Here is a 24,634-nt window from a genome sequence, read left to right on the forward strand (position 1 = left end):
CAGAAAGTAACAGAACAAGGTCTGAAGTAATAAAATAAGAAAATTGGGGGGTAAATAAAACACATTTTTTATGGATACTTCTTCTTTTTAAATGTAAAGTGTGCCCAACGTCAGTTGAGCAATTAACCAATAAATGTATCCTAAATGCTTTTTATGTAATTTGCAATATTACTTTGTTTTTAAATGGAAATATACATCATAAGGACGACAAAGTTCGCAAACAAAAATACTTTTTTTGAAGCAAAAGTATGTTTCCTTACGTGAGCCCATTGCGCAAAATCAACCATCCGTTGATCCAGATGTCTAACAATACCGTCCATTGACATTTGAGGTGGGCAGGGGATCACGCTGAGAAAAGGGCATCCCATTCATGCGTATATGAAATAAAACTACACAAACATAATAGAGAGTACAATACGAAACCACCCGTCCCCGGCATACTGAACTAGCCTTTGATTCTATCTAAGGTCAAGACAAAGCATCTTTGATTGTAATTGGTTCTTCGGTTTCAGTAGTATAAGAACTGCTGAACCCCAGAAAGGGGTAATATCACTGTACATTTATGAAATATTTTAGATATGCATTGGTAAAGAATACTTTCAATTCTTCGATATCAAATTTCAGAAGAAAGAATTGAATATATTAATAATAATAAATAATAAATTATATGTTTTATGTTTGATTTGGGTGTCATGACATATAAATGAAAAAATCTTTAGTTACTTTTGAAAGACTTTTATAACATATGCATGTGATTAAAATTCAATCTTTGTATTTTTCCTGACTTAAACATCCACAAAAACACGTTTCTATAAGGCGCATTAAAACACATACATACACTAGTAACAACAATAAAGTATTATATAATACACGCAATGAGAAGTGATAACATAAATTAAGGGAAATCACTTAAATGGAGCATGAGAGGTTACTTCAAATTTCTAGGAATGAATATTTGTGGTGTCTTTTTTTAAAATAAAATATCTTTACCTCACAATAAAGCAACATTTTTCTCATGAGCTTCTGCAGCAGAGAAGTGGTAACAAATATAATACATATATCACCAACAACAGCTAGTCTGATAAAAACATATAACCTTTAAGAAATAACAAAAGTAAAAACATTAAAATAACATTTTTTTTTTTTTTTCTTTTTCTAATGGAAAATGCACTCAGCCGTACACAACAATTGGAACTTAATCCACAGTTTGGTTCACATAGAACTTTGAAATACAGCATCGGGCTTTGAAAATACAGAATATCCCCAATATGGAGACTTTCTATTACAATATTAGGTTTGGTAACCTAACGTGTTTCAAACAACACAAAATAAAATAGAAAGTTTTAACACTATCATTTTAAAACATGTGCAGTAAGTGAATGTATTCAATGGCCGTTCTCTGGTGTCTGTGACTCTGCTGGAGCTGTTTATCCAAAGTTTGACACTTTCTTTCCACTCTGGTAGAAGCATTTGTTCATCCTTGGAAATACGCATCATCGGAGTCTTCCTCCTCCATTTTATGGTGTAAAGATGATGATTTCAGAGGAACTGAGTCAAATCCATCGGATGTCCTCTGAAAACACATTGATAAGAACACCAACCATGAGAAGTTGCTTTATAACTCGGCCTGTGTGAATGAATGGGCTACTGACCTCCCGTGAGAAGGACCTCATTTTAGTGAAAAAGGATTTCTTGGTGAGGTCCAAGAGGTCGTCCTCTGCATCCTCTCCCTCCATTATTGCACAGCTGTCTGCAGTAGGCAGCTCACACTCGTTAGTCCCAGAGCTTGTGATCAGCTTGGAATACTTATACTGCAACCTGCAGACATAAAAAAACATTTAACAGCTTGTTAAAATAAATTACAGTAATTTCTTTGTAGTATGCAAACTATCAACAACTGTGGCTATGATTTTTTTTTACAATGTGACATATCAGTTCTTCAACAAACATCAGAGGAAATGTGAAGCTTGGCTATCTTACTTCCGTGTCTTTTTCCAGAAATAGCAGCTGATACAGATGAGCAGCACAGCAGCGACCGTTCCCATGGAAACACCAAATTTGAGCCAGAAATCCAGACTCACACAAGCACTGACATTTTGTGCTGGCAGTGACTCTCCGCCGTAACACTGCAAAGGCTGCTGCCAAACATAAGTGGTTTTCTGAAACAAACACGTACACGCGCACACACACACACACACACACACACACAGTTCTATTTCCATTCCATTCTTTTAAATATTCTAAAATATTATGTGTACCATACTTACAGGATCTAGAGCGAAAAGGGACAACGAATTACACAACACATCATATTGTTATTATTATTATATTGTAATTATTAGAACAATTATAACGTTGATGTATTTCCTCCACAACATACAAGTTTTTTATGGACCTGTGATTCAATTTGTAAGGTCGAAGAGATACAATTATTTTTTAGAATGTATTCATGCCTGTGCAGCACTACCTGTATTCCCTGGATGCATGCGCTGACAATCTCTCTGTAGTTGTTTGTGGTGCAAAGTGGACATGCATGCTGGCTTTGCCACAAGAAGTGGAACGTACAACCGTCACACGTCCCCTCTGAACAGTTACTGTGGAGTGAAACACAGTTATGGGAGATAATTTAAATCTTCAGGTGGTGAAAATAATTTCCAATTTCAGAATCTCAGAGCTCGTAATGTGTCAAATTATATGTTGTGCGGACAAGTTTTGTGAGGGGGGGGAAGTTGAAAGATACCTTGGCAGCGTGATTAGGTCTTTCTCAGTCACTGAGGGGTCGCATCTCAGTCTGATGGCGCCCGACCGGCCTTGTTTACAAGCCTGAGTCGTCTCACTGGACCTAGAAACATACAATTCGTAACTGCTTCTATGTGGTGTATATTTTTGTTTTTTATTCTCAATTACATTTCTAACTTCAACTCAGTAAAACTTCTAGCCTCAACCTTTTATATTAATAAGATTAAGTCACATCTCTATTATTATCTTTAGAAATACTGTATATATTTAAAAGTACTACAATGGATAAATGCAGCTCAATAAAAAATACATTCTGAACTTATTAACTTGTAATAGAAGATGACATCTGGCAGGACGGGCGCAGGGGGAAACAGCCATTTTGGAGATGAGATGCTACCCAGGGCCGTGTCGGTGGTCACACCTTCAGATTGAAATATACAAATAGCAAGAAAATATAAGCAACCCAACAAAGCAGTGTAAATCTGTCTAAAGGGCACCCCCTTTAAACCGCTGTCCTCACGGTTTAAAACCACATTATACGATATGAAACTGCAAAGTAAAGAGTCTGCAGCCACAATAATGACTCAGTAAGGCTGTTCTGCGGTATAGTGTTGCTTTGGACTAAATGTTAACGGCAGTGTGCAATAGGCTGACAGTCAGAACATTACACGCTAATGTTCAACAAGTCTAACGTTTACCATGTTCACCAACTTAGGTTATTGTGTCAGCATGCTAACATTTACTCACCACTACCACTTACCACTGAGGCTGACATAAAGACGATACAAATGGTAAAATGCTGCACTTAATATCAGGACATTTTGAACACACTAATCCACAACTTGGGCAAAAAACATCTTTAAAACATTTCCTCTGATTTACAGCAAACGTAAACATATGTTCCAATGTTCAAGACATTCAGCCCATACCGATGAGTGTGTCACCAATGACAAAAGGCTGGGTGGACACCGTGCTCTGACTCCTGACGTCAGAGGGAACCACAGTGGACTGACAGACGTAACCTTTGACCTCTCTCCCACTCTCTGTCACATTTTCCACACAGGTAGCTGGGACTCTGCCCTGTAGGCGAAACACAGCGGGTTTTAAACTCAACCTGACTTAAAAAAAAAAAAAACGCCATCAGGACCATAGAGCATCTTACCTCTGTTCCACACAGACCCAAATTAAAGCGATGGAAATATCGCAGGCCTTTGCTGGTGAAACGTGGGCTGCTGTGGAAGCCGGTGACGTTGGACAGAGGAGAGAAGTTATAGTGCAGCAGCGCGCCTTTTCTTGTCTGCACCTCCAACGCACAGTTACTGAGACAAGCAGTGTGGGCCTGAAGGATGGAGAGGAACGTAGTCTGTTAACAGTGAGCGGCTAAGGGGAAACAGAAGTTGATACATGGGGGCATGAAAGCACCGTGTGCTGCCTGCTGTTACAGTATGAATCGTGTATTCATTTGGTTTGAGTATATTTGAGGAGAAATATAATTATATTTGAGGAGAAATATAATTATAAATAATTATAAATATAAAAATAATGATTTTTTCCCCCATTACCTTGTTTCTCTGTGTGTTGGGTCCACACTTAACACAAGCGGCCTCTCCGACAGGCTGATCTGCCCTGATGAAGGTGTTTGGCGGGCAGCTCTCACAGACTCCAGTGCCATTGACCATGTAGTGACCCAGTGGGCAGGGAACGCAGGCGGAGCTGGCCTCAGCGGAGCTAAGGGCACAGCGGCGACACTCAGAGGCCACGCCTCCAATAACGTTGGTGATGTGGATGGAGAAGATCTTTGCAGCATCAGCGCTATATTTTCTCTCCTGAGGGAAGAGAAACACAAGCTGTATCTTCTTCTCTGGCAAATCTAGTGGATGTGTCAGACTTTATTTTATCCGTAAATCCTCTGGTAACAAGGGGAGCGATGACAGAGACAGCAGTATGCCGTAGCAATAAATATATGTATAAATCATATAGAACAAAAAGTGCCCTTGCTAAGAAATATAAAGCTTTAGGAGGAAGATAGCTAAATCAAATAGCACTTTACATAACTACATTTTTTAAAGGCTGAGAAAGTGAAGTTGTCGGTCGTTGATCAAGAGTAAAACGTGGACGTGTGATGAGTCTTACCGTGTTATGTTCCTCTGTTCGTTGAAAAGTCCAGGTGAAGCTGATGGTGCTGTTGCTCTGGATGAGGTAGGAGTACGACTGTTTACTGTTGCTGCCTTTCCAGTGCTCCACCTCATCATTACTCCACCGGTTAAAACCCTGCCAAGAAATACACTCACCTCATATTTACATAATCACTGTGATCATTAGTTGTACTTCCTTATACGTTGGAACCTTTTCCCTCACCGCCAAGAAGTAAAACCTGCAGTCAGCCGTACACGTGGTCTCAAACACAAACGTGATGCGAGAGAGTTCACTCCTTTCAGTGTCTTTGACCATGGACTGAGGGAGCCTGTGGGGAAAAAAAAGAATACTTTCAGCTTTTACAACTGGGATATCATGTATATAGATGTCCTTTGAGAGAGACATTTAACTCCACCTGTATCCAGGGACATCGAGTGTGAGGATCAGGTAGTCTGTGTCCAGAACTCCAGGGGTGGTGTAAACATACTCTCCAGCCAACTCCCATGCTGTCGGTGCAAATAGGTATAAAAAAACAGGTAATTCAGGTTGACATGTGCCCTCTATAAAATTGCTTTTCTAACATACGTACACTTTAAATTATTTATAATTTCCCTTCGGAATACTAGTTTTACCAAATAACCTCACAGCTTTGCATTTTCAGTTTATTTCGTCAAACACTGGGGCTGTTTTGTCAGTGATTTCATGACATAAATTGTGTGTTTTAACGTCTGTATGTCTTTGTCCTTATGTTACAGATCCTGTTTAGGGGTAATTGCTTTTCAGTTGTGCTAGCCTGCTCTTTGGTAATATCTATATTTTTCTCTAACGGTTATGATTATCTTTCTTCTGGCGTTCTCCTCTCTATCTGCAGGGTTTGCATTGAGTTTCTCACCCGTGCTTTGCCCAGAGTTGCCGAACTCTTGACGTAAGATGTCGCTCTTCATGTTGCTCGGCATGGTGTTCCACCATTTGTACTCAAACCCCACAACTGGCTCCGTGCCAACTGGGCACTTGGTACAGGCTGTGAATAAATACTGGGTTATTACGTCAGAGTACACACAAAACAACAAACCTTTTGACATTTTTCTATACTTTACACGTATCCCTCTGCAGTTAAGATTCTAATCAATGTGGGGGGTTTTACAGCTAGACTTTTCCACTGGCACAAATGATATCTGGGATGTCAAAGGATGTCTTTGCTAAGGACATGTGTATGTCAGAACAAAATAAGCAGCTCAGTCTGAAATGCATGTGTGATGTATTGATACCTTTTCCATTCGAGTAAAAACCTGTGTCGCAGGGTTCACAGGCAGAAGAGTTGGTGACAAAGAAGCCCGGGTTACACGGGGGACAGGTTTGCTTCTCCCCGGACACGGGCAGCTTCACGGCTTCTTCAAGCGTCTCACTGCAGATCTTTGGCTCGATCCACTTATACATGAGCTGAGTCTGAAACACACAGCAGGCCAGACATGAATATATGAAAGAAGCCACCAGATGCTCTGTGTGCCGCACACACTCAGCATGTTCATGTTTACAGAAACCTAATAGTTACACCAGATGGCTGTTATTTTCAAGGTCAATTCTCCCTCTGTGTGTTCACCATTACTACCCCCCCCAAACTCTGCCTCCACACACTGCACGTCATCTCTCTACATTACCTTTCCCTCAGAATCACAGGGAGTGTGGGTGTAGAAGTAGTCCCTGTTTGTACAGGCAGGTCTAGGTTTGCAGCTCCCCGAACCAGCCTCTGGAAAAACAGAAACCCAGCCAGAAGGAAAGAGGCGGGGACGAGGTAAAACACACAGCTCACATTAAGATAAGAGATCAGACAAACCTCCCACGCTTCAGCAGAAAATACAGCATTTGCATTCAGACTGGCTTTCATGAATGGGTTTTAGGATGCAAATACGTAATGATGGTAAGTTTAGATGTATTTAGGAGGTAGTGAGCATGCTGTTCAGTGATGTTACTGGTGTTTGAAATGCAAACATGCATACCTGCATATGTGTCTTGCTCACACTGATGGCAAACGGAGGCGCCCTTGTTGGAGTAGGTTTCAGCAGGGCAGGGAGTACAGCGGGCGGATCCCTGTGTTGCACTGTGGGTGCCAGGTTTACAATGGAAACACTCTGATGTGAAGGCCACCCCTGAAAAGCCAAACGTCCGTCCATCAATCAATCGCATAACCAGGAAAAAGTGTTTCGAACTGCTGCACACGACACACTGCAGGCGTAATCTACCTGAGATGGCAATGTTTTTTAACAGGACAGGTTTGACTGCACTGCCCTCCAGAGTATATGCAGTGGTTCTCCAATACAGCACATTGTTGCCGCTGCTAAGTTCGACCTGCACAGAGTGAATGTGAAAAATGAGAAAGGAGCAAACGAGAAAACATGGGGGCGGTTTTATTTCGAATTCACCAGCAAATGAGCACAAGATGCCAGCAGGTTAAGTGAAGGACTAAGCTCAGACAAACCCTGTATTTGTTAAAGTTGCTCTCAGAGGTCTTCATCCACCGGCTCTTCGAGTCTGTAGACTGACACTGGTCATTCTGGATCTACAGCGTGTCGAGAAAAAAGCCAGAGATCATCAAAATCGGCCACCTTTGTCAACATCAACAGTAAATTTAAAAACACTTACAAAAAACTCAAAGTAAATGTTGTCGTCGGGGTAGAAATATTCAAAGGACACCGTGCCAGGTTTCTTTAGGCTCACAGCGTAGGACAGCGTTGCAGTGCACTCATCCGTGTTTGAGGTTATGTAATCACCCTTCGGTGTCCAGGTTGAGCTGAAGAAACGTTAACAGCAGAAACAGTTTGATGAGCGTCTTTGAAGACAATGAGAAAACCAACTAAGACTAAGACAATGAGAGGACAACAACGCAAGTGAGGCATGTACTGACTTGGAGCAGTCAGCGGGGGCGTCGCCGATGCTGGTGGTCACTGCGTGGTTCACAAAACCCGGCGGCAGAGTGTCCCACTCATCAAAGGCCACGCCGGTGCCCAGAGAGTAGGTACCTACAGCACACTTCTGGCACTCCTGCAACTGCATGTTGAGGAACTCCCCCTCACTACAAGAGAAGGCTGTAAGAGGAAAATGAAACAATACCTTGGAAAAAGTATCACAGAGACGTGCAAAATGCGATGAGGAAGAGAACAGTGGTAGCAATTTTCATATTTCTAAATTGAAGCTGTGACAAAGGAGTGCATATGATGTGTGTACCACTCACAGCACTGAGTGCCTTTGACTGGATCTGGGAGGCCTGTGCATATGTCGGCTTTGTTGGGGACTGCCACCCTCCATCGTGACCCGAGTGCATCGCACTCTGTGTACTCAAAGTGATAATCTGACTGCAGGGACAAAACACGGGTGTTAGTTTCCCACAGATGAGGAAGGGGGGGGCGGGGGGTAGGGATCAAATAACTTTAAAAGATACATAAAGTCAGCATGTATGTGAACAGAAAATAGGGATAATAATAAAAGAGGGCACCCGACCGTTACACCTCAGGCATTTTCTTTCTAAATCCAGGCAAGCCTCCTTTGCAAATAAATGTCCCGACTAATGTTTGCCCAGGAGGCTGTTCCCAACTGCTGTCTTAATCTCACTCTTTAAGGATCTGCGGCAATGCTGCCCCAGAAAAACTCCCTTCAGGGTTTATTTACCAAGCCAAAGAGGTGGAATTGCTGATTAGTCCAATCCTTTTGTAAACATATATTTCAGTGTTGATGCAGGACTTTGGAGACAGAAGGAGCTCAGGGGAAAAGCTTATACTTTGTTTATCTGTCTTGCTCTGATGCCGTTGGGAGAAACCTCATCCGACCCAAAATGATGTGAATTGGGATGTCGCTTAATATTTAAGGGTATCTTGTCAATCTTATACCTTCTGAAACAGGTCGCGAGTACCGAGCAGGCACACAGTATTTGGTATTTCCGATAAAAGTCAGGCTTATCCAAGGCCACACAGCCAAAGTGGGATTAATAGTTAACAGAAACAGAACAGCAGCAGCAGCACTCCTCTGGATCTTTGTTTTCAATTAGAGCTGCTACATTAGCTGTGGTTGGCGTATCGGATGAATGTGTGTTTGGGCGGGAGGGTCTGATGTAAAAATGCATTGAACTGGGGATGTGCTGCCTAATCTGATCCTTTAAACAAACATGAGGAAACCTAGGCAACAGGACATAATGACCGCTGTGCCTCATGGTCAGTGGACTGGCATGGAAAAAAATCACCTCCTGCCCAAATCCTCATCACCTATAAGCCTGATGGACTGAAACTGAAACACGTCTGTTGAGCTAACATTATAACTTGCGTATCTTAGTCCCACAAACTCAGTTCAAAATGTCCTGATAAAAAGAAATGCTTTGAATGATATCAAATTCATGCAAAATGAAAACAGATACAGAAGGGTAATGATAGCAAGGCAGAGGATGAAACGTATGGAAGCTAAAAACCAGAAGGACAGAGGCAAGCACAATGAAGGAACCAATGTAATGTAATTCAAACACTTGCTGTAGCAAAACATATGTTTATTTTCAACTTAACAATATTTGTAGGAGGATTTTGCCTGTCCTGCTAATATAAACACTGTAGAATTATTTACCATTTAAATGTCTATTTTTCTTCATTTTCTTCTTTTTTGATTAAACCCAGACCAATGTAGCTTTCAAACTGGCCAATACTGAGTGTAACTGTGACGCTGTTTGAGAGGCTTAAGGTCATCCATCTTTTAACGTTTTCATGATTTTTCAGCAATGTTGCAGGTTTTGCTAAATTTAACAGCTGCTCATCCATAAGTCATTTGTCTAAACCAACCCTACTAAAAACATTAAATTGCTTCAATGGCAACACTTCACAAGTATAAGTAATCCCAGCTTTGGGTAGGATGTTATTCATAATGTAAAAACAATACAACTATAAAGCAATATGAATCTCCTCACCTCCGTGCACATGGGCAAATCTGCGTGGGTTTGTGCAAAAAGCAACCACAGTAAGACGTGGCGCAGGTGAATCGGGCCTCGCACCATCGTCGCCTCTCGTCAGTGCTCAAGTGATGGAGACGGAGGAACCGACGGTTGACCTGAGCCCTCAGGTAGCACCCGCCCGGCGGTTGGAGGCGTGGCTTCACGTTGAAAGGTGAACAAATACTGTTAGGTGATTGGCTCCGGTGGCCGGTGTGACTCTCACGGCTCTTTTAATGAGAGCTGTGGAAACGCAATAGGCTGGTTCGTAGTTTTACAAGCTTATTGTCTGCATTATTTGGACATCCTTTCGTTATCGGTATACCTACAGTTAGTCTTCATGGATAAATATTTGACTTCTTCGCCGGGTTTTACACCTATAAAGGGCTGCGTTTCAAATACAAATATGAAATTAATTCAAAGTAGGTTTAGCAAGTGGCCAAATTGATTTATTTTTTAACAAAATAGATGGAAATGATGTGGTAAAAATTCGGTTCGACATCGTGCCAAATGTTCCCTAAAAACTATTTTATTGAGAAATGTTTAACCGGAAATTGTGGTTGCTTAGAAACCACTTTGTAAACAGTCTTGCTTCTCGTGGGGTGAACGGAATCACAACGAGTCCACGAGCATATGTTTTTCGTCTTCTGCGCTTTTTGTAATCATTAAATATGTCCGGCCGGGATCCTTTCCCCTCCCCAAAGTTTGAAAACGGCTTCACCCTCAGCGGCTTCAGGCCGCAGCAGGTAGGTTCCCCTCCAGAGATCCGATAACGTTAATTCGTTGCAGAGATGAGTTTAAAAAAAAAACATTTGATCTTGATGAATATAAAGCAGTTTTAGGTCCACCCTAAAAGAGTTTTGCGACATTTTTAAAGCAGTATTTTCGTTTCCCGTTGCACAGAAAACAACGTTTAATAAGCCCACGCACATCGCCCAAACAGAGGAACCCTGGAGCCGCCTCAGTGAAGCGGCCACCGTGGCCAGCTCCCGGCGGAGTGTTGTGCATGACAAGCATCAGGTAACCCCCAGGAAGGTGAACGATTAACCTTTTACTTGTGAGAAAAGTAGTCCCGGGCAAGGAGTTGCAATGCACTACTATTATCTAAACCTCACAGGCTCCCAAGGACAGGCTGGACTACCAACTAGAGTCCATCTACGATCACCACAAGGACTTCTTCTGGTTGAAGAACCAGGTTTTATACCAGAAGGAGACCTTCTCTGAGGACCAGAGGTGGGTTTTCAGGACGGTTATGGTTGTGTAGTGGCCTTTCAGGAGTCTAATTCCGTTGTGTTCGTTTATCATTATAAATTCACAGGAAGAAGGAAACCTCAAAGCAGGACATGCTGGAGAAGGAGAACAACATCCGAATGTGGGTGGATCCACAGAGGCGCTCCATTCACAGCATCAAGTGAAGCTCAGGTGAAGTTTAGTCATATTAGGATCCCCAGTTATTGCAGCCAGTGTCTGGGTGGATGAACTAAAGCAAAGTGTTTAGATTCAAACCACATACAGATAGAATCAGTCCAAATGGACCCAGTGACTTGGGAGAATGTATGATTAATACCTCTTTCTCATCCACAGGCACAGAGAAGGATGGCTTATATTCAAAATAAAGCTTCAATTACTATATGTGAAATAAATCAGTTGTTTCAGTGAATATACACGTCATGTCTGCATTCATCTATGTTTCATATATACATATAGAAATGAATATTCCAAATTTGTGAGAAGAACCAGCAAAATATAAATCTTTTGTATAATCAAGAAAGCATGTTGCTGTCTACATGACAAAACAACAAAAATACTCAATGCATTTAAGTTTTTGTACATCTGTACTTCATCTTATATATACACTCACCGGCCACTTTATTAGGTACCCCATGCTAGTAACGGGTTGGACCCCCTTTTGCCTTCAGAACTGCCTCAATTCTTTGTGGCATAGATTCAACAAGGTGCTGGAAGCATTCCTCAGGGAGTTTGGTCCATATTGACATGATGGCATCACACAGTTGCCGCAGATTTGTCGGCTGCACATCCATGATGCGAATCTCCCGTTCCACCACATCCCAAAGATGCTCTATTGGATTGAGATCTGGTGATTGTGGAGGCCATTTGAGTACAGCGAACTCATTGTCATGTTCAAGAAACCAGTCTGAGATGATTCCAGCTTTATGACATGGCGCATTATCCTGCTGAAAGCAGCCATCAGAAGTTGGGTACATTGTGGTCATAAAGGGATGGACATGGTCAGCAACAATACTCAGGTAGGCTGTGGCGTTGCAACGATGCTCAATTGGTACCAAGGGGCCCAAAGAGTGCCAAGAAAATATTCCCCACACCATGACACCACCACCACCAGCCTGAACCGTTGATACAAGGCAGGATGGATCCATGCTTTCATGTTGTAGACGCCAAATTCTGACCCTACCATCCGAATGTCGCAGCAGAAATCGAGACTCATCAGACCAGGCAACGTTTTTCCAATCTTCTATTGTCCAATTTCGATGAGCTTGTGCAAATTGTAGCCTCAGTTTCCTGTTCTTAGCTGAAAGGAGTGGCACCCGGTGTGGTCTTCTGCTGCTGTAGCCCATCTGCCTCAAAGTTCGACGTACTGTGCGTTCAGAGATGCTCTTATGCCCACCTTGGTTGTAACGGGTGGTTATTTGAGTCACTGTTGCCCTTCTATCAGCTCGAACCAGTCTGGCCTTTCTCCTCTGACCTCTGGCATCAACAAGGCATTTTCGCCCACAGAACTGCCGCTCACTGGATGTTTTTTCTTTTTCGGACCATTCTCTGTAAACCCTAAAGATGGTTGTGCGTGAAAATCCCAGTAGATTAGCAGTTTCTGAAATACTCGGACCAGCCCTTCTGGCACCAACAATCATGCCACGTTCAAAGTCACTCAAATCCCCTTTCTTCCCCATACTGATGCTCGGTTTGAACTGCAGGAGATTGTCTTGACAATGTCTACATGCCTAAATGCACTGAGTTGCCGCCATGTGATTGGCTGCTTAGAAATTAAGTGTTAACGAGCAGTTGGACAGGTGTACCTAATAAAGTGGCCGGTGAGTGTATACCTATATGTTGATTTTGTTTTAAAAACGCCTTCAAAATAACAACTCAAACATTCACTTCCTGATTTTATCAACAACAAAAAAAAGCTTAACAGAAATTATGATAAACATTGGTTTCATTTCAGCTATTCTAAATAATTGAATTTTGGCAGTGGACGTAAAACTGTAGGCTCATTCCATGGCTTTTCTTTGGACACATCGTTTGATGAATTCACTCTCGTCCCATTGGTTGGGGGGAAGCATTTGGCTGCCGTTATGGACACAGAGGACGGTCATCTCATCAGCGTACTGAAGATTCTGCAGCAGCTGAAGACAAACACCGCAGGAGCAAACGTTCAGGAAAATGCATGGGTCATATAATAAGCACATATACAGATTCACACACACAACCATTGCATTACATTTTCTTTCCATCACCAACAAAACAAATACATCATATGTTCATATATACAGCACATGTGTAAAGGAAACAAACTGACCAGTCACTTTTCTGGCCACTTAAGGAATTCATTTAAGTCTTCAGGGAAACATCTGGCTGTATAACTAAATTATTTGCTAGGTTTACTAGCTCGTTGCTAACTGTGTCGGTCAGAGGTCTGGTGCCGAGTAGGTAGTAATCAGTGGACTTTTAAGACAACGAGAGTGAAACGAGTATATTTGCTGCCCCGGAAAAAAAAGACAATGATGGAAAAATGTTCTGTAGAGGTAAACTGAATTGTAGAGTTGGATTATATCCGAACGCAGATTACACAGTGTATGTACCTACACACACACATCCTGTTGCTACAGTCTGAACAACCTCATTAGAAGGTACAAACACTCACTTTGGGTGTTATGAAGAAGTACTGGGATGTTGTCTCTTTGCAGGCTGTGCGGACAACAATGTCAAAGACTCTTCTCTCATTTACAGGATCCATTCCCTGCAACAACAAAAAAAAAGAGACAAATCGTATCAGTCACGTCCAAACATTAAGCTGAGGAACCACCATTTCATTTGTGTGGCAGTTTGGACCCTAGAACACCACATTGTACATGACGCAAAAATCCTCTTTTTCTGGGTGCTTCTTTTGCAGTTCTGCTCGTATGTTCATGTTCTCACAGAAGAAAAGCGGTCGCAACGGCGCTTGTGAGTGAGAACTACCTGGTTGATCTCGTCCACAACTCTGAAGGGGCAGCGGTTGAGCTCCTGCAGGGCCATGAGGTAGAGCATCGTGGAGACGCTGCGCTCTCCTCCGCTCTGGTGGTACGCCGTGAGCTCGTGGAGCTGAGTGCTGCTGTGGAACTTCACCCGAATTCGGATCCCATATTTGTCATACTCCTCCTGCAAAAAACAACAACTTTTATTCATTTTAAGAGCGTAACATTTATATATTTGAGTTGTGTGTGTGTTTTTGTTGTCAGCATCTACCTCGTTCTCTGAGTGCAGATCAACCTCTCCTGCGCACTGCATGGAGCGGAAGAAATCACTGAACTTGTCATTTATCTGTTCCACCAACTGCTTCAGAGGGTTCAGCCAGCGCTCCTTAGCCTACGCAGACCAAGACACACATTTAAACAAAGCATATATATGAAACCCCCAGAAGACTCCCAGCAGTGACGCATCATGCCCTGTACCTCGGATATGTTCTGTCGGTAGGTGTTCAGAGCGCTGCTCTCGTCTTCCAGCTCTTTCTCCAGATGTTTGATCTCCTGCTCTCTCTTGTTGTACTCGTCAACAACCTTCCAAGTAAATCATCATGAAACACATTTACACTCAGGGTACTTGGCACAATGTAGCCGGACTAAATGGCATTGTATGGCACAATTAGTCTCCTGCAGAGCTTCAGCTTACATTTTCGCTGAGGCCAGTGAAGCACTCGGATCTGGAGCGCTCCTCGTTCAGCATCGCATCGATCTCGTCCAGCGTGTCAGGCAGCTTGCTGAAAGCCTGCATCACAAAAACAAGAAGCTTTAATATTTTAGGTACAAATCAAATGAGGACAATAAGATTCAACAGAAAGTGATGAGACTCGTTTGATTCAGTGACATTATACTCAAAGTAGAACATAACACTGGGATAAACGCTTACGTTACGAAGGTCTTCCGGTAACGACTCATCAGGGCGCATCTTACAAATTGACATCGCTCTCTTCAAGAGGCCTCTGCATTGCTCCGTCAGTTGCACTTTCCTCTGCTCTAGACGGCTGCATTTTTGCTGCAAGGACAAGCCATAAGATACAGGAGTCACTATCACGCACACCACAGCAGGCCTGCTCTACAGACAAGTGGGAGTAAACACTAACCTCAGTTGTCTTGAGTTCAGAGGCACCGTCTCTACAATCATTCTCCAGCTTGCTTTTCTCACCCATCAGACCCACAGATTCCAAAGCCAGGTACACCTTCTCCATGGTCAGCTTGGATCTCAGCTGCAGACGATGGGGAGAAAGAAAAAGAGCACAAGGTGAGTCAGACATTTGAACACACAAAATGGGAACAGAAGGATTATCAGGAAAAATTCTGAGTATTATGAGAAGCAAAAAAAAACTACTGCTAGAAAAAAGGTGAAAAAATCTATGACAATAGTAGAAATGGTCTCGCACTTTTGAGTTGAGTAAACATTAAATTTGAGATCATTTGAGATAATGTCTGCAGAGAGGTAGTCAGAACAAGACAGAAGCATAAACAAAAAAAGGGGAAGTAAATGCAGGGATAGAGAAAAGTAGCGGTGTTAAAGTACAGTAACCAACACTGTGAAAAGCATCTCATAGGTCATTTACAGCTTATTGATTCATACCTTAATTTGGGCCAGGAACACTGTGATTATGGACACTTTCTCTGCATTGACAACTGCAATTTTCGCTTTAGTTTCCTCTTCGATCTTCTGCAGGTTAATAACGCTCTTCTCCATTTGTCTCAGACTAAACACAGGAAAGGATCCAGTTCAGACTAATGTGAAACTTTTTGTTCTAATCAAGTTCTACATGACACATATTACATGTTAAAGAGGGATCCTCCTCTGCCTGTTGGGCTTTCTAACTGTTCAGGACACACTTGCCTGTCTTGCTTAGTACTGATCTTCTGCTCCAGTTGCCTCTTTTTTCCCTTCACTTCACAAAGGTGCTTCTTCTCCACCAACAACTCGTTGTCACGGCGATCTAGACTGGCGGCTTCCGCCTGCAGGGCCTTTATCCTCTCATCGATGTCTCGTAGCTTCAACTCACAGCTCTACTCACAGCGGGGGTTAACAGTTTAACTCGTGACTCAATGAAACTCTGACATAGTGATGTGTCTTTGGGTATTTTTCTTCAGACAGGAGATTTCTGAAATGTTGAAAACCAAAATAGTGTCAGGGCTCCAACTTACCTTCATCTGCTGCTCAAGCAGCCGTTTCTCTTCAGCATCCACCGTGATGCTGAGGTACTGGGAAGGGTGAACTGCAGAGTTACTGGTGCTGATCTTGTTGGAGTAATAGGACCTCTTCAAAGTGTACCTCTCATCTGTTGTGTATAACACCCTAAGGTAGGGCTCCTCAATCACCTGGAGATATAAAGTGACAATACCAAGTTTGAGGTATTTTAATAAAATAAATATAAAATTAAAAACACTACAAACTCCGAGCAGGTTCTCTTAACGTCAGCGGCCCACCTCGGTTTGCAAATTAATCTATAAATTAATCATCAGATTGAAAAATGCTACTTTCTGACAGCTCTGAAAGGCACTAGTTCAAAATAAATTATTTAGTGTGGGAACAATGATGATTTTAATGGAAAGTGGCTTTTTACAGACCTTACTGAAATATCAAGGCTCAACCATCGCCATTTATCTTGAAATCCAAACTTTTAGTCACACACTGTGCTGTCGTCCTGTGACCACGTGAATAATGCGGGGGGAAGAACGTACCGTTTTAATCATTGCTTTAGTCTGGTCATTGCCCACAGGGACGTCATGCACTTTGTACTGGTGACAGAGGTAACTCATCACCTCATCGGGGGCGTCAAACATCTCGCGTAAGTAGGTGAAGAACCCAAAGCGCCTATAGACCACAAAAATATTATACAACAATGTACATAGACAAACTTGAAAATTAAGACAAAAGTACACATGTTGATGCTAATTTAACTAAAACACCAAGTGCAATAAGTTTTAGTTCACCTCAGGGACTCAATATTTCGTGATGGTGGCCGCCTGGAGCACGAATCCTCCGGAGCAGATATGGAGTTGACTTTCAGGTTCATCTTGTCACGAACCTGACGTTTGGGACGGATCAAATCTTTTTTTTTTCTTTCTTTTTTATTCGGAGAAGGCAAAAACTTTATGCCACACTCAGACACAATTTTGCCCTCAGATGGATTTTCATCCTCCAGCCAGAATCTAAAAGACAATCCTCACTGACCTCGGTCATGAACCTCTCCATGTCGTCTTTTTTCTGGAAGACAAACGCCCGTAGATCGTGGAACGAGATGTGGTTCTCCACAAACTTAGCAAAGCGATGATCTTTCACATTGATCTGAGGAGAGAAGAAAGGATTACCACGGATTCAAAAAGCACCAGAATCACAACAATTACTGAAATCAATGACGAATTACTGCTAAGAGAAGGACTCCAAACCTTAAAAAAACATACTTCTCAACCATTAGCACCGGAAACACCAGTTTTTCACTCTGTCATCTTGCTCTATGTACCAGTTGTGCAAATACTTGATTGCTAGGCCCCCCATTACAAACACAAAATACATGGTTTATAACACACTTCTTACTGTGGTATGTGATGTACAGTGTGAACTATTACATAATCAGAACTGTTTTATACAGCAAAATTAGAATACATTAATGAACGCTCATATCTTCTTATGTATATGGTTCACTAGGACTCACCACCAGCATCATGGGCTCATGGACATTTCCCACAAAGAGCTGTCTGTTCTGTCGGAGCCACTGGAGGGCCATGTGCGTGTCCTTGTGGCGTCCTCGCAGCTTCTCCTCTTTGGCATTCATCATGTTGTTCATGTCACTGAGCTTTCTCAACAACACTGGAAATTAAAATAAATAAACATAACCTACTTTGAACAGTGTTGCGTGGCCACTATGACAGCGGCACATGTTGAATAATTACATGCTGTTTTTGTAAGTTCAGGTTCAGAGGATGCGGTTTGTGGTAAACTCTCACTTCTGGTCTCAGCGTGCAGGTTCTCCTTCTCCCTGCGCAGGTCGCCCTTCTCTCCTTCGAGCTTCGCTCTCTCCTCCCGGATGTTTCGCAGCTCGAGGTTGACGGTGTTGATCCGCGGAGTCACATCAGGTTGGTCGGCAACTTTGGCAAGCTCCGCCTTCAAGTCCTCAATGGTCCGCCTGGTGTTGCTGATTCGCTTCTGGTGGTCTTCCTCTTCCATCTGCTTCAGCCTTTGAGTCTGTTTAATATCTTCTATCTGTTGAAAAGAACAGGGGGAGTTATTGTTCATTATGAAGAGCACGTAGCTGAACTACAGATAAAGGTAGGAATGTATATGAACATTACTCATTATGATATAAAAAATGTGATCGCTACTTACTCGATGCAAAACAAGGATTGGATAAACTTTTTATTAAAAATACTATATAAATATTTTACTAGGATTGATTTAGGCACAACAATCTTAAATAAACCATTCAAAAAACGGAGGACATTCTGGCATACTGACATGAATATGGCCGCGGATATGGCAGGGGGGCAGAGAGCTACCCCCCCCTGGTTGGCTTTAGCAGACTCTTACACCCCACCCCGAAGGAGAAACATTGCACAGGTTTCCAAACATTGTGAAGTCCATCAGAGGTTCAACACAGTTCCTCATTTGCCTCTGAGGGAAGCAGGTTTTCCTCCAACTCTCACCTCATTGTGTTTTCGATCCAACTGCTCTTGTTTCTGTTTGCACTTCAGAGAGGCTTCTTTGATGGCGACAGTCTGAAAATAAAAAAATAATAAAACAGTTACTTCAACTTTCAAACCCTTGACGGAGTCAACTTCACACAAGGATGACACTTGAAATGATGAAGGCCCATACATTGTTCTACGCAATTCTGTTAATGTTTTTTTGTGAAAGCTCCATTGAGGCATCCCACATAATCTGCTCAGTAAATTGCTTTGCTGCTGCAGATGACATTGTGATGCAAATTTCCCAAAAAATGCACCACAGGGACGTATACTGCTTTTTGTTGTTAATCGATGTCTAACAAAATGACAGAAAACTATTGTTGAACAATTGAACTTATCATCACAATATAACAAAAATTAAATTCCAGTATTCATTGTCATTAATCCAAGCCTCTTGTTTTAATGACATTATTAAGCCTGCATTCAAAAGGTTTTTAATGGATCTTAATGAATACTGCTTTACATTCAGCAGAAATGTATTTAAGAAATAAACCAAGACTAATCTAAATAGCTAACATGATTCTCATTGTGCTGCTCAAAAATGTCTTTATTATGCATTTTGTGAGAGGAATTATTTATAATGTGCTTTCAATTCATGTAAAATCCTCATGAATGCCCAAACAGGCTCCACATAAAACCATTCAAGTGCACTAAATGAATCAGTGAGAGCTAATGGCTGGACCTCTGAGCTACGTAGACACAGCCCAGATCATAAGTACTAACTCAAAGTAATCTACAAAAAACAACAAATCATTAACCCCATTCTTTCTTTTGGCCATAGCTGTCACACTTTAGACCAGGTTATGCCACCTCTGGCGCACAATTGACCCGCCGCAATCGAACCAATGGCCAACTTATAAGAGAAAATGACGTGGAGCCATAAATAACCTTAATGTTTACCTCAATGTTAATAATACCCAGTGATTAACAAGAAAATGAGAAAATGGCCCTTCATAGGCCTCTGTACACCTGTCAGAATCATTTACATAATAAAGTCACCTTAGCCTTTATCTGTGCCTCAGTGGGCTTCAGCTGGTTATCAATCAGCTGGATCTTCCTCAGCATGGGCGCCTGGGCCTGCTTCAGGGCAGAAAGCTGCTTTTTGGCGTCATCTCGCTCCTTCTTTGCGCCTTCACACTCCTTTCGGGTGGTCTCGTACTCCTGAGAGGAAATAAAAAACATTTCCTTTTACTCTGATTTGCACTGTTTATTTGCCCCTCAGTCTTCTACAGTGTTCTAGTTGCGTCACTCACCACCCACGGTTTCTTCTTATCAAGCAACTCTATCACGTCCAGATGCCTCTTCTTTTCGTAATAACGGTTCACGTCATGTTTGTTTCTGTCATTCCTCTGCTTGGCCTTTTCGAGGAAACTGACCTTCTCCTTCACAACGTTCTAAAAGGGGAAAAAGAAATCACCGACGTCAGTGAAACATGTACAAGTCCCTGAAGTTTGAAATGCCTTGACATTAGATAATGGATGAAGCAACTATGACACTTTAATGTTAAAAACGTCTGTGTGGTGCCAATCAAACAGAAGAAAAGAGAATTCCACGTGGTTTTTTTTTCATAGACACAATCAAAACACATTTTTCCACAACTCTTTGAGATAACTTATTTGACAATTATGTTTACCTCCAGTTCTCGTTCTCTGTTGCGAAAGTTTTTGAGCTCACAATGGTACTCATACATTTCTGGTGGTCCCACTGACTTCTCAGTTGCCTCCAGCAACTCAATTTTAGACATCTTCGCAAACTCTCCCACTTTTTCCTGTCAGGTCAACCCAACCCCAATAACAGGAAAACATCAAACACAGTGTTGTAACATTTAAGGCAATATGCAATTATTTAGGTAAGAATTTGAATGAAATGAGAAAAGCGGTCACCCACCACTGAGACATTTTTTGTTTTACAAAACCAGGTGTGCAATAAAGCCTTCACACATCAGCAGGACACAAACTTACCTGAGGCAGAAACTGGCAGAGGTTGCTGACTTGGATACGCAGAGACTTGACTTCTTCTTCCACTGCTTTCTGGTTGCAGTGTCTTTCATTCAGCATCCACAGCGACTGATTGTTCTCCACATGGATCTCTCTGTTGATTACTACATTACCACCAGCCTTGTATCTGGAATAACAATTACGCATTTGGTTCTACAATCAGATACATCTATGGAAAAAAGGAACAATGTGTGCAAACTTTCACAATACTTACAGCATAATTTCAATGAATCCTTTATTGCACCCACGCTTGACATAGAGCCCAACCTGCAGAGAAAAAATAAACATCTCATTTTCATCATCAGGGGTCCGTTTCAAGTATGGGCTTTAACAAACTGAGTCAAACCCTAAAATCTGAGTGGATTGCATGCACTGAATTCAGCATGAATGGAGCCATGATACTACGATTTACCGTGACAACGATGCAAACAATCAGTTGGCATACCTCACCCCTATTGAGCTGGACATATTAATGCAAGCGTACGGAGAGTATGAACCGTAATTAGAAACAAAGCAACACGTTATGGCAGCAAAACACAGAGAAACTGCGTGGGAGAAAACTGCTGCTCGGGTCAACACGTAAATTCCAATATAGTGTTGTCAGTTAATATTTAGTTAATACGTAATGTAATGTTCCCTGAATACAACCCAGTGAGAGCCATTAAAGAGGAGTTCCACATGATGCACCTGAATAAAATACATTATACGTTCAATACCATTGTACCAGTTTTTACCAGCGATATTATTTTTGTCATTAAATATATTGTATTGAGTATTGTATTTCAAGCCTGTGTTTAGTGCATTCTAACAGAGTGTAAAAAAATGTCATTTTAAATTCGTAAAACGTATGAATTATGATTAGTGTGTACATTAAATATTAACTGACAACACTATATTGGAACTTACGTGTTGACCTAAGCAGCAGTGTTTCCCACAACGTTTCTCGCTCTTTTGCTGCAGTAGCTGTGTTGCTTTGTTTCTAATTACGGTTCATCCTCGCCGTACGCTTGCATTAATATTTTCAGCTTAATAGAACCCCCTATCTACCAGGGGGTTGTGGTGCTGCAGGTTACCTTGTCGCCTCTGCCCAGGATAGCGGTCTTGCCAGCCAGACCCAAACAGATGGCGCACACGATGCTGGACTTGCCGGTTCCATTGGCTCCAACAATCATGTTCAGATTGGGTCCAGGAAACAACACGGAGTAGTCGTAAGTCCTGTTGGAGCACAAGGAAGATGTCCACATGCAGTGTTATAGTTTGGATCTGTGAAATATTGGCTGGCTGGCGGCGGTGAGGCGATGGTCTGCGTTGTTAATTGACATCTCAAGAGCAGTGACTTACAGGAAGTTTTTCATGGTGAGGCGAAGTATGGAGCCTTCCACAAAACGTCCCTCTTCTTCAACATTCGTTGGACCGCGTAAGAACATGTCCGCTACGTTGTTTGTACTTTGTGAGCCACTTTTTACGTGACTTTGTCGCCGTTTTTTGCTGAACGTAGCCATAGTTACCAAAAGACGTTAGCTGTCCTACGAAAGGAAACAGCAACCGTTCGGCCTGGCGCGCCTCAACTATTGTTCACTGAGAGGTGGTTGGACAGATTAGGTCACGTGTAATCACAAGGACCGGCGTCATTGTCAGAAGTAACGTTATCGCGAGAGTCACAGACTCATACGTGAGACTAGGGGTGGATTCGAATAGTCAAAAACATTACCTAACTAATTATTGCCTAACTAACGTCTTTTCCTAACCACCTTCCCTTGACCGAAGTACGGCTTTATTAAGGTTGCAAATTAAATGTTAGGCTAACGGTTGCTTACATAATCTGTGTTTCTCTGTAAAATGATACCTTACTATTGAAATATTGCAGCAGCAAGGAATTGTGGGACGGTCTAATCTCCTTTCCTTTCGTAAAAGAAGGTCCGGAGGTCCCTATGCTGAAGGAGATACATAAGGAAACGCTGAAGCTCATTTTCTTAGCATTTAGTCTTCATTTAGAAATCGAACGGCATTTATCAAGGCGGACACTTACGCTACGTCATTTCACCCGTGTGATGGGGTGGAAATGGTGTAAATATGAATGGAATAACACGTTTTTATTTTATTGTTTTAATTTCTACAATGAAAGCATTCAAGATGTTACGAATAAATAAGTAAATATCTGATTTCATGTGTTTTTTTCATATTGGCACGTCATTTGGCACTTATATATGTATTCATTGATAATACAATATTGCCAAAGTATATACGGTAGGCTTGTCAAAAACAATTATTTTGATCAAAACTATGCTATACTAAAGATCACATTTTGGCAGCTGTTGGTTGCCTGCCTGAGCTATTCTAATAACACAATATGTAGCTCTTTTCACCAGGTTGAACAAAATTAAACAGGCTTGCGAGTTTTTGGAGGGAAAACTTGATCTGTTCCATAAATTAATAAGAATCACCATTTTGGATGGACGTTGTGAATTTTAGGAAAATAAAGATTGCATAAATAAAACTGCCAAAGTAGAAAGACAAATACTGCATTCTCTTATAGGAATTTGTTGTAATACTGGACGGTCTGTTACTACTGGTGAGGATGTGTGTTAATTCTCCAGACAATAGCAAATGCAAAGAAAAAAGGGCAACTTGAAGGACGAGGCAAACGTAACTTGGTGTTGAAATTTTTTTAAATTCTACTCCGTGCAGCAGGCCCAATGTGATACGTTAGCTCGTATGTAGATACGTGGTTTATTTTACAAAAAGGTAGCAGAGCCCTAATAAAAGAAGCTGCCTAGTTGCTGGTCTTTGGCGACGCGTTGTTCGACTCCAGCTGCAAAGTGAATCATACTTAAATCGGCACGGTTTACTAAACGGACAGTTTTTTAACCAACGCGCCAGTAAAACGCCCGACGATTGGAGTTAAATTCAGTTGTAACAGTTAGCATCGGGCTCCCAGAGTCGTAAACGCCGGTGGACTATCGGTGTTTTAACATTGTCCTACTCGGTCGGACCTAGGTCCGTGTAAACACGGTTTGGGAGGTTCACTCGTTCCAGGGTCCCCAAAAGCATCATAATTCGACCGTGGCCCAATAGTTCAGCAATTTGTTAAATGTGTTCATTTTGTGATCCTTGAAAACACGAACACAGGCCAGTACAACTCCAACAAGCACGTCTCAACCGTATTGTAAAGCCGATCAAACGCGCCGCGACTCTGTATAAAAACGCACAAACAGCGACTCGTGGCATTAACACGAGGTTTACGCGGCTTCTGGGCCGTGGTCGGATCAGAATCGCTGATTTACTCATCGTCCATCGAGGGGCTTGAGATGAACCCAAACGCACCGAGAACTAGTATATCTGATCAAACTCATCACCTCCGACCACAACGTGGAGGCCCAGAAACTCTCGCCACTGCTCATCGCCTCGGAGGCTCGAGGGCGCTGTTTCCTATCATCTCTGATCGAAGCGGAGCCATACTCGGACCAGATCAAATAAGATCACTGTGTAGATTTTTTTTTAAAGAAATAAACTCACATTACACCACAATCAAACAAAGCCATACGCTCACACAAACACCCATCTCACAACAACACAACGCTCACAACACATTCACACTGTGACGAACTGAGCACATCCGGGTTGCTTTTAAAGCGGAAGGCCGCTTGGAATCATGGGTAATGTAAAGAAGGGTCACTTTATGCTATACTGACCCCGTGTGGCCATCAATGACCGTTTCATCTTGATATTTCTTGTAAAATAAATAAATGAACAGTATATGAACATAATAGGAATTAATACTTTATTTCGCAATCAGTAATAAATAATAAAAAAATAGCAAAATAGAACAAAAATAGTGATTT

General features: G+C 42.0%; 3 protein-coding genes and 1 non-coding gene across 6 annotated transcripts; 1 reads left to right on the forward strand and 3 right to left on the reverse strand.

Annotated features, from left to right (window-relative positions):
- Positions 1 to 709: 709 nt before the first annotated feature.
- elapor1 (endosome-lysosome associated apoptosis and autophagy regulator 1) lies at positions 710 to 9,949 on the reverse strand. The gene is made up of 22 exons (XM_037479141.2): positions 9,815 to 9,949; positions 8,105 to 8,225; positions 7,778 to 7,958; positions 7,516 to 7,663; positions 7,352 to 7,432; positions 7,116 to 7,221; positions 6,873 to 7,022; positions 6,534 to 6,622; positions 6,144 to 6,321; positions 5,768 to 5,896; positions 5,291 to 5,381; positions 5,098 to 5,203; positions 4,873 to 5,010; positions 4,302 to 4,565; positions 3,902 to 4,078; positions 3,669 to 3,819; positions 3,067 to 3,160; positions 2,741 to 2,842; positions 2,468 to 2,594; positions 1,981 to 2,159; positions 1,653 to 1,818; positions 710 to 1,573 (listed from the first exon to the last, which is right to left on the reverse strand). Exons 1-22 carry the CDS (start codon positions 9,899 to 9,901, stop codon positions 1,475 to 1,477), a joined length of 2,964 nt encoding a protein of 987 aa, XP_037335038.2. The 5' UTR covers positions 9,902 to 9,949; the 3' UTR covers positions 710 to 1,474.
- A 122-nt stretch (positions 9,950 to 10,071) lies between these two features.
- On the forward strand, positions 10,072 to 11,667 carry cfap276 (cilia and flagella associated protein 276). Of its 3 annotated transcripts, XM_062564341.1 has the most exons (5): positions 10,072 to 10,581; positions 10,739 to 10,870; positions 10,953 to 11,068; positions 11,154 to 11,257; positions 11,420 to 11,667. In XM_062564341.1, the coding sequence occupies exons 1-4, from the start codon at positions 10,507 to 10,509 to the stop codon at positions 11,248 to 11,250; spliced, it is 420 nt and encodes a 139-aa protein (XP_062420325.1). In that variant the 5' UTR covers positions 10,072 to 10,506; the 3' UTR covers positions 11,251 to 11,257; positions 11,420 to 11,667. The 3 variants fall into 3 exon arrangements, with proteins under 3 accessions (XP_062420325.1, XP_062420320.1, XP_037335039.2); XM_062564336.1 differs by lacking the exon at positions 11,420 to 11,667 and having other exon boundaries at positions 11,154 to 11,343; XM_037479142.2 differs by lacking the exon at positions 11,420 to 11,667 and having other exon boundaries at positions 10,739 to 10,855; positions 11,154 to 11,338.
- A 1,304-nt stretch (positions 11,668 to 12,971) lies between these two features.
- On the reverse strand, positions 12,972 to 24,407 carry LOC119222453 (structural maintenance of chromosomes protein 5-like). The gene is made up of 24 exons (XM_037479140.2): positions 22,134 to 24,407; positions 21,866 to 22,007; positions 21,007 to 21,059; positions 20,757 to 20,919; positions 20,429 to 20,563; positions 20,049 to 20,189; positions 19,795 to 19,956; positions 18,754 to 18,825; positions 18,058 to 18,313; positions 17,766 to 17,920; positions 17,285 to 17,398; positions 17,044 to 17,138; positions 16,792 to 16,924; positions 16,255 to 16,428; positions 15,947 to 16,116; positions 15,686 to 15,809; positions 15,195 to 15,317; positions 14,981 to 15,106; positions 14,744 to 14,839; positions 14,527 to 14,631; positions 14,321 to 14,440; positions 14,054 to 14,233; positions 13,737 to 13,832; positions 12,972 to 13,218 (listed from the first exon to the last, which is right to left on the reverse strand). The coding sequence occupies exons 1-24, from the start codon at positions 22,292 to 22,294 to the stop codon at positions 13,084 to 13,086; spliced, it is 3,231 nt and encodes a 1,076-aa protein (XP_037335037.2). The 5' UTR covers positions 22,295 to 24,407; the 3' UTR covers positions 12,972 to 13,083.
- Positions 24,054 to 24,350, reverse strand: LOC119223827 (small Cajal body-specific RNA 2). Its single transcript, XR_005120986.1, has one exon. It is a non-coding gene; the product is annotated as a small Cajal body-specific RNA 2 (non-coding RNA).
- Positions 24,408 to 24,634: the final 227 nt, after the last annotated feature.

Source organism: Pungitius pungitius, chromosome 1 (genome assembly GCF_949316345.1).
Source record: "Pungitius pungitius chromosome 1, fPunPun2.1, whole genome shotgun sequence".
NCBI classification, from domain to species: domain Eukaryota; kingdom Metazoa; phylum Chordata; class Actinopteri; order Perciformes; family Gasterosteidae; genus Pungitius; species Pungitius pungitius.